The sequence below is a fragment of the Carassius carassius genome, chromosome 7 (genome assembly GCF_963082965.1).
Source record: "Carassius carassius chromosome 7, fCarCar2.1, whole genome shotgun sequence".
NCBI classification, from domain to species: domain Eukaryota; kingdom Metazoa; phylum Chordata; class Actinopteri; order Cypriniformes; family Cyprinidae; genus Carassius; species Carassius carassius.
This window is the reverse complement of record NC_081761.1, coordinates 40115381-40125380: the sequence shown is the minus strand read 5'-3', so window position 1 is coordinate 40125380 and position 10000 is coordinate 40115381. Positions and strand designations below refer to the sequence as shown.

Genomic DNA, 10000 nt, shown 5'->3' with positions numbered 1-10000 from the left:
ACATTTATGAGGTGCTGTATATATGTATGTGAATGGAGAATGTATGTGTGTGAGAGTGCCAGAATGAATTATGGCTTGTACGGCCCCTCATAGAGATTTGATGAGTTTGTGTTCATGTGAACATCAGAAAGAGTCTCTCTATCATTTAATATCACACAGAGACACTGAGGAATAAGAATAAACCCTAAATCCAGCGTAGAGGGGTTCAGTGAATGTGGTGTTGAATGTGTGTAAGTGTGTGAGTGTGTGTGTGTCAGAGACGCTGTAGAAGGACAGAACACCAGCAGACACGTCCACATACACTCCTACTCTCTTAATGGATGGATAGACAGCAGATATACCAGTTCTCTTATTATTATGACAGACAGAGAATTCGTCATCAAAGCAGTCCAGACTCCAGGATTTGTCATTGGATCCAAACCAACAGTCTTCACTCTCTCCTTTCCTGTTGATTCCTTTATATGACACTGATATTACAGCTTCATCTCCGCTCCATTCAGTCTCCCAGTAACAGCGTCCAGTCAGACTCTCAACACTCAGAACCTGAGGAACATGATCAAATCTCTCTGGATGATCAGGATACAGCTGAAGATCTTTCACTAATGTGATCTTCTTGTTCTCATCAGACAGAATGAGTCGAGTGTGTGCTGTGTTTGGATCCAGTGTGAGATCACAGGCCCCTGAACACAAGAAGAGAGAAACATCAAGAACAACATAACACTGAAGATGTCTGTGTGTTTACAGCTTTGACTAGATCTACAAAGTCCAGACTGTCCTCACTATCCACAGATGTGTTCACTATCCACAGATGTGTTCACTATTCACAGATGTGTTCACTATTCACAGATGTGTTCACTAATATAGTGAAAGCTGTGTTTCAGTGTTAAAGTGTAATGATAGCAGGTTTCTGTTCCCGCTGCTTTCAGATGAATCTGTGTGTGTTTGTGTGTCTGTGAAGATCATCAACACTTTCTATTTACACTGTGTTTCTGCAGCGCTGATCACTGTAGCCAATCACAGACGTGTTTGTTGAGAGCGTGAACACAGCGGACAATTTCAAGAAAATTCATTTTCTTGGACTGAAATATAGAGGTCAAAATATTTTTGTAATTGGTTTAAAAAATATATAAAAAATATATTTTCAGAAATAATCACAAATAAATGATCCAAATTATATTGGTGTAAAATATATTTACATATATTTGATCCTGAAGAACAAAAGCAGTCATCAGTAGGATTGGGTATCATTTTTTATCGAATTATATAGAATATCGAATTTTATCAATTCTGATTCCGCTTATCGATTCCGTGTGTGTGTGTGTGTGTGTGTGTAGACCTACACTTTCGTAGTCCTGTTCTCATCCTGATCTCTCCTCCATGATCCACACTATAAACACACAAACACACATTATTGTAGATCTGCGTCATTAACACACACACACACACATGTTCAGTACGTCAGTATTACGCCTGTTTCACACATACTCAGTCTGCAGTCCGTGTGCATTACGTGTGTGGTGCAGAAGCAGCACGGACTCATTGTGCTTTCACACAGTTTGCAGTCCACTACTAATCTGCGGCAGTTTAGTACACAAACATAACATTTGTTCATTGTTTTTATATTTCAAATCATATAAAAATACAGTATTTTACAGACGCTAGGATACATTTCAGAATCAGAATCAGAATCAGAAAGAGCTTTATTGCCAAGTATGCTTGCGCATACAAGGAATTTGTTTTAGTGACATAAGCTTCCAGTAAACAGAGACAACAACACACAGACAAAAAAAAAAAAAAAAAAAAAAAAATTTACAGGAGAATTACAAATTGGCAAATAAATAAGTGTATAAACAATTGTGCTATAAATGATAATGGAATAGGATTGAGTGAGATGCAGGAATGTTCTAGGATGGAGGGGTAACAAATAAATATAAGGATATTGCACATTTTTGCATAAGCATACGTTTAAGTGGGAAACATTTAACTGTTCATGAGGTAGATTGCCTGGGGGAAGAAACTATTCTTGTGCCTTGCTGTTCTTGTATTTGCGGCTCTGAGGCGCCGGCCAGATGGCAAAAGTTCAAAGATGGGGTGACTTGGATGTGAGGGATCCAGAGTGATTTTCTGAGTCCTTTTCCTCACTCTGGATGTGTACAGTTCTTGGAGGGTGGGCAGGGGAGCACCAATAATCCTTTCAGCAGTCCGAACAGTTCTCTGTAGTCTTCTGATATCTGATTTTGTAGCTGAACCAAACCAGACAGTAATTGAAGTACACAGGACTGACTCAATGACGGCTGAGTAGAACTGTTTCAGCAGCTCCTGTGGCAGGTTAAACTTCCTCAGCTGGCGAAGGAAGTACAACCTTTGTTAGGCTTTTTTCACAATGGAGCCAATGTGATTGTCCAACTTCAGGTCCTGAGAGATGGTGGTTCCCAGGAATCTGAATGACTCCACTGCAGCCACAGTGCTGTTCATGATGGTGAGTGGGGAAAGTGCAGGGGGGTTTCTCCTAAAGTCCACAGTCATCTCCACTGTTTTGAGCGTGTTCAGCTCCAGGTTGTTAAGACTGCACCAGACAGCCAGCTGCTCAACCTCCTGTCTGTAAGCAGACTCGTCACCGTCCTGGATGAGGCCGATGACTGTAGTATCGTCTGCAAACTTCAGGAGCTTGACAGAGGGGTCTTTAGAGGTGCAGTCGTTGGTGTACAGGGAGAAGAGCAGAGGGGAGAGAACACATCCCTGAGGGGCACCAGTGTTGGTGGAGCAGCTGTTTGACATGAATTTCCCCAGTCTCACTAACTGTTGCCTATCTGTCAGAAAGCTGGTGATCCACTGACAGATAGAGCTAGGAACAGAGAGCTGGGTCAGTTTGGTTTGGAGGGTTGTTGGGATGATGGTGTTGAAAGCCGAACTAAAGTCCACAAACAGGATCCTCACATAAGTCCCTGTTTTGTCCAGATGTTGCAGGATGAAGTGCAATGCCATGTTGATTGCATCATCCACGGACCTGTTTGCTCGGTACGCAAACTGCAGGGGGTCCAGTAAGGGTCCAGTGATGTCCTTCAGATAAGCCAGAACCAGTTTTTCAAACGACTTCATGACGACAGACGTTAGAGCCACAGGTCTGTAGTCGTTAAGTCCTGTTATCTTGGGTTTCTTTGGAATGGGGATTATGGTGGAGCGTTTGAAGCAGGAAGGCACTTCACACAACTCCAGAGATCTGTTGAAGATCTGTGAAAAGATGGGGGCCAGCTGGTCAGCACAGATTTTCAGACAGGCTGGTGTAACGCCATCTGGGCCTGGTGCTTTTCTTCTTTTGTTTTTCTTGAAGACCTGGCGCACATCATCTTCACAGATTTGAAGAGCAGGAGGTATGGAGAGGGGGATTGCAGGAGGTGTTAATGGTTGTGTAGGGAGATGGTCAGAGTGGGTGTTGGGGGTTTCAAATCTACAATAAAACTCATTCAGGTCGTTAGCAAGTCGTTGATTAGCCTCAGTGCAAGGGGATGGTGTCTTGTAGTTTGTGATGGCTCTCAGTCCTCTCCAAACTGAAGTAGAGTCGTTGGAAGTAAACTGGTCTTCCAACTTTTTAGCGTAGGTCTTTTTAGCCGCTCTAATCTCTTTGTTCAGTGTGTTCCTGGCCTGATTGTACAAGACCCTGTCCCCATTTCTGTAGGCATCCTCTTTGGCCTGACGAAGGTGTCTGAGTTTTACTGTAAACCATGGCTTATCATTGTTGAATGTTAAATAAGTCCTGGTAGGAATGCATATATCCTCACAGAAACTAATATAGGATGTTACAGTCTCTGTGAGTTCGTCCAGATCGGTGGTAGCAGCTTCATTTCTCAATACTTAGGTCACTTCTGCAAAACTCTTCACACAGCGAGCACAACAGAAGTCTATTTGGGCTAAACTGAGGATCGATTATCATTGCTTTGGCACAAAATGCATTCAGTGACTACATCTCTCAAATTTCATGAATTCTTTTCTCACTCAGACACAACAACTGCCAAAACTCTTTGTACGTACCGGCCAGTTTACACATGCTTACATACGGTTTTCACAACTGTTAAACTGATGTTCAAAACAATAACATAATACAAAACTGAATCAGCAAGTTGCTACATTTCTACAGTAATATTTGAATGAAATATATTTTAAATCTTAAAATTAAATGCTATAAAAACAACTGGACGTTTAGTAGATGAGCATTACTATTGTATCTGTATCAGTGGATGGTGTGGATACAATTTCCTCTATTTTGGAATTACTCAGTGCAAAAAAATAAAAATAAATAAACGACAAAATATTGAGTCTGCATCATGTCTGATTCCTTCCAGTAACATATATTGCAGTGAATTATAAACAGAGATGTGTCCTTGTTTTACACAAGAAAACATTGTATAATGCTCTACATGTTGTTAGTGTTTTTAGGTCATGGTTTTGTGGCTGACAAACTGTGTCTGTCGGCTGTGGACCTTTGCTAGTGTTCTGGAAGAATGAGCTGATCTGAGACCTGAAGAAAGTGTGTTGGTAGTTATAGTGCATTTTGAATGTGAAATGAACTGCTTTGCCAAGCTGAAAGTTGGTTAGGAGAACTGTGTGAAGAGTTTTGCAAAAGTGACCTAAGTATTGAGAAATGTGTCCTAGCGTCTGTAAAAAACTGTAATAATAATAATAATAACCCTTTTCAGCATTGTGACTCTTTTATCACAGAACAGTAACAATCTTTCATAATCAGACATCAGTTTAAACTCAAAAAATAAACAACATATTATTCATGCATTTGACTTCTAGGTTTGTATAATAAGCTGCTCAATCAAGCGGCAAAATATTTTAACTTAACATTGTAGCCTACTTTTCTTGTTAGGATATCGCAAATATTTAAAATTAAAACACCAGGCAGAAACAGTCTCGTGCCTTTTGCATTTAAAGCACAGTAGGCTTTAATTAATACACATTTATTGTGAAATTACTGCGTTTCCATGTCAATCCATGTTCATTTTTACCGCGAACAATGCGCTTTCACTTTAATTCAGCGCCTGCAGCACAGCAAAAATACACTCAGTACGTTAACGATCGCTGCATTGCTGCAAACGCACCGCTCCTGGAACGCACTGACGAACCGCAACCTCGTGCAGTATGAACGCTAGAATCGGTTAACATGGGTGCGTAAAAAAATACGCAACGCATACGCACTGCAGACGGAGTATGTGTGAAACAGGGGTTAGTGTTTGACATACTTGAGTTTCTCCAGAGTACAGTTTGGATCCTCCAGTTTGTGACTGAGCAGCTGGACTCCTGATTGTCCTGGGTGATTGTAGCTCAGATCCAGCTCTCTCAGGTGTGAGGGGTTTGAGCTCAGAGCTGAAGACAAATAACCACAGCCTTCCTCTGACACCATACAGCCAGACAACCTACAGACATATAACAGATAGATCATCCACAGACACACAGACACAGAGACATCATCCACAGACACTCACAATCAGATCATATATAGACACACACAGTCAGATCATATATAGACACACACAGTCAGATCATATATAGACACACAGAGACAGATCATCTACAGACACACACAGACAGATCATCCACAGACACTCACAGTCAGATCATATATAGACACACACAGTCAGATCATATATAGACACACACAGTCAGATCATATATAGACACACACAGACAGATCAACTACAGACACTCACAATCAGATCATATATAGACACACACAGTCAGATCATATATAGACACACACAGTCAGATCATATATAGACACACACAGTCAGATCATATATAGACACACACAGACAGATCATATATAGACACACACAGTCAGATCATATATAGACACACACAGTCAGATCATATATAGACACACACAGTCAGATCATATATAGACACACACAGTCAGATCATATATAGACACACACAGTCAGATCAACTACAGACACACACAGACAGATCAACTACAGACACACACAGACAGATCAACTACAGACACACACAGACAGATCATATATAGACACACACAGTCAGATCATATATAGACACACACAGTCAGATCATATATAGACACACACAGTCAGATCATATATAGACACACACAGTCAGATCATATATAGACACACACAGTCAGATCATATATAGACACACACAGACAGATCATATATAGACACACACAGTCAGATCATATATAGACACACACAGTCAGATCATATATAGACACACACAGTCAGATCATATATAGACACACACAGACAGATCATATATAGACACACACAGTCAGATCATATATAGACACACACAGTCAGATCATATATAGACACACACAGTCAGATCATATATAGACACACACAGACAGATCAACTACAGACACACACAGACAGATACAAAGGTTTTTGTGAACAGAAAAGGTTGGGGGGAGGGGTCTTGCACTATTGACTCTGAGAGCAGGGGGTCCTGAGGTAAAAAGGTTGAGAACAACTGCCCTAGAAAAATACAATGAATTACAAGACTGTAGAGAACAGTGCACTATTGCAGACTTATATACAGGTTTTAATTACATTATTTTAAAATAGTCAGTCGTGAACTAAAGTGGGCCGTTCTAAAGCATCAAACTTTAGGGCTGAATATGAGTGCCACTCCGACACTGTATCTAAGAACAGATTTATTCTCACATGTTCTTTATACAGAATATAATATCTGTGTTTTGAATTGAATTATGTGATCTGAAGAGCACTGTCTGTTTTCTTCACCGTGCGCGAGTGTTATGAGTCAGAGCACGTCAATCGTGTGATTATATGTCCTGCCATTCTGTATATAAAAAAATATTTTTTTTTCTACACATAAAATATATATCTTCACAATATTCGTTTGCTTTCATATTTCATATGTGCTTTTATGCAGCTCATGGTATTTTCATTACAATAAAGGATGTTTATTACAAATTAAAAGCAGGTGTATATTTTAAGATGTGTTCTTGTAAGCAATATAGATGGTTTGTGTTTATGTGTTTAACTTAATTTAATGCTGTGTGTTGAGCAGTGGAGGATGTTAACTTCATATACGAGACACATATCTGAGGTTGTTGTTCAGCGCCATCTAGTGTGCAGGAGAGAATTAGCAGAAGGTGATCAATCGTTTGCGCTCGGTTTGAAAGCACTGTTCATCTGCGATTTCATGAATAGTATAAATTAATAACATAAGGATTAACTTCTATTTGAATCATCTTTGTCAATAAAAGCTCTGATTGGATTGTACTGAATGCAGAAGAAAAGTCCAGGAAAAGGACCAGCTATAGTTTTAGCCTTATCCAGTTGTTTCAAAAATCAACGTAATAACGTTACCACTGCATCTTCAGTACTGTGATCAGAGGTGGATAGTAACGAGTTACATTTACTTCGTTACATTTACTTGAGTAAATATTTTGGGTAACTAATAGTAGTATATTTTGTAGTATATTTAAAGATAGGTACTTTTACTCTTAAGTACATTTTTGAAAAGAATCTTTACTTTTACTTCGTTACTGTGGGCGATGCTCCTCTCGTTACTTTATCTTAATGCAATACAAGTTATAAATGCTTCAGTTCGATCCAAACGCGACGTCTACTTTTCTCTGGACAATGAGTGATGCCCATTCACGAATGATTCATTATTTTGAGTCAACTCTGTTGGCTAACCAGTTAATTGATTCGTGAATCAGTTTGAATGATTCGTTCAGTTCCCGCCGTGCGCGCGCAGCGTCTGAAGCGGTTCACACAGGCTGATAATCAGCTAGTTCCTCCTCCCCTACTTTCTTTATAAGATATCACATACGAGGGGTGTAAATCAGAGGATTCATCACGATACGAGATGATATCGATTCTCATACCCAGAGATACCATATTTGCCAATACCTAAAAAAATCTATGATACAATTACGATTCGATTCAGCAGTATATAGATCGATTTATCGATATAATGATATTTTATACCTATTTTCCACAAGCAGTTACAATTTTATTAACTCACAAATGCATCCTAAATATATAACATGAACATATATCTGAAACCTGTACTCCAACTAGAGCTTAGATTCTCTGCCCGAGCCCGGGCCGGGCCGATATTTCCCGCAACCGTCCTCGGGCCGGGTCGGGCCCGTGTCATGCGCAGCGTCTCGTCCACTCGCAGTGCGTGCTGTACTATTCAGTAGAATAAGTGCAACATGGAGCTTGAAGAAGCAAAGAAAAAAATTAAAACAGGAGAATTAACTATGATTACAGGGTCAGTTTGGAGGAAAATCAGAGGTATGGAAACATTTTAAACTAGTCGTGGGGAGTGACAACATATGTGTTGGCTTTGTCTCGTGCATTAAATCCGGCACGCATATATATATATACAACTGCGCAGCTTCCCCGTAGCCTAAATGATCTAGCACAGCAGCACCTGCGGTAAAAAAAATAATCTGGCGCCGCCCCTGGTTATAACGGCCCACATATTAAAAATGGTCGGGTTAAAATCGGGCTCGGGATTATAAGTACAGTGAACGTGCTCGGGCTCGGGTAGGGTCGGGCTTGATTTGTTGGGCCCGATCTAAGCTCTAACTCCAACTGGGACATTCACAACAAAAAATACACTTTTTTTAAATAATAAAGAAAAATAAATAACTGGAAAGATAAATCATACAGACATGCATGAGACAGTGCTAAGAATATTTCCCAAATCACAAGAAGTGAATCATCAAAAGTTTGTACAGAAATTAATAAATTAATAAAATGTAAAATAGTCTTCGTAGTCTTCTCTATATGAAAATAAATATAAATGAATCCTTATTAAAGTTACAGATGTTTATCAGTTAAAAGTAATGAGATATTGCTTTCTTTTCGGTTTATTATTAGTCTGCTTTCACTAAGATGGAAAGCACCGATCCTGAGATACACGTGCGTTTTCTTTCTCATCTGTTTATTTTAAGATGTAACCAACTATGAAAAATAGGTTTCCTCATCACTTGTTCAAAGGTAACATCAAATCTTTCTGAACACTCAGGTATGACTGAATTAATAATAGTCAGACTCTGATCTGAAATATTGCCTTTATTAAACCTAGAGAAAAACGTATTTAGTTTATTCTCTTTATCTATCACCAAAGATTTCTGTGTTGTTGACAATCCAGTCGTCCCCTTCGTAGTATCCATATCTGTTTTGTGTTATTACTCTTAAAAGCCTTTTCCAATTGTACCTTATGTACCATCTTCACCTCTCGTATTTTCCCCTTTATCTCCTTTTCTAGAGTATTTAATTATTTTGTATCCTTCTTCTTAAAAGCAGTTTTCCTCAGATTCATCACATGCTTGACATCTTTAGTAATGTACATCTTATCTCCTCAGTCTATATCACTGATTGCACACAGAAACCTGTTTAGACTGTTATTACTTTTTTTTCTCTGCTTTATTACTTTTCATCTTAGAATTATAAATATGTACAAGATGTGCCACATTATCATCTGAGTTTACTGGTGGCCTTAACCTTGACACATCTGCTCCCTCCACAGTTACAAAGCATTTATTCAGCAAGTTACTCTTCCTTGTTTGCCCTTTTACATACTGCTTAAAACCCAGCATTGTTATATCCAGTTTACACTGGTTCATATCTCCAGAAATAATCACTGGGGTCTCTGGATGCTGCTGCTGTATCATATGAACACTCGCCACTGGGAGGTTCATAAACAGGGTTTCTGCAGGATTATATACTCAAACTTAAGACTTTAAGACCTGCACAAATAAAATTAATACCACATAAACAGGGTAGGGCAATGTCTGTAGTAATATATTAAACTATAATTACAGTAAAAAAAGCATAATTTACAGTTCAGATACAAGTTTTTACAAAAACAAATGATAAACTTTACATTTCAGCCAAAATGGATGAACCGAAAGTATTAATCATTATATTAACTTAAACAATTATTATCAATACATTATTATATAAATTAAATAACAAATTAGGGGTTTACAACA

At 38.9% G+C, this 10000-nt stretch overlaps 1 protein-coding gene across 1 annotated transcript in view; it reads right to left on the bottom strand.

The window, feature by feature from the left end:
* Positions 1-10000, bottom strand: part of LOC132144225 (NACHT, LRR and PYD domains-containing protein 12-like) — a 56011-nt gene that overhangs the window by 192 nt on the left and 45819 nt on the right. The window contains exons 12-14 of the mRNA XM_059555015.1: positions 5244-5417; positions 1341-1387; positions 1-680 (exon numbers count right to left, since the gene is read on the bottom strand). The exon at positions 1-680 is cut by the window's left edge and continues 192 nt beyond it. Coding sequence (XP_059410998.1) covers positions 142-680; positions 1341-1387; positions 5244-5417 — 760 coding nt within the window. The 3' untranslated portion in view covers positions 1-141. The remainder of the gene's footprint in view (positions 681-1340; positions 1388-5243; positions 5418-10000) is intronic.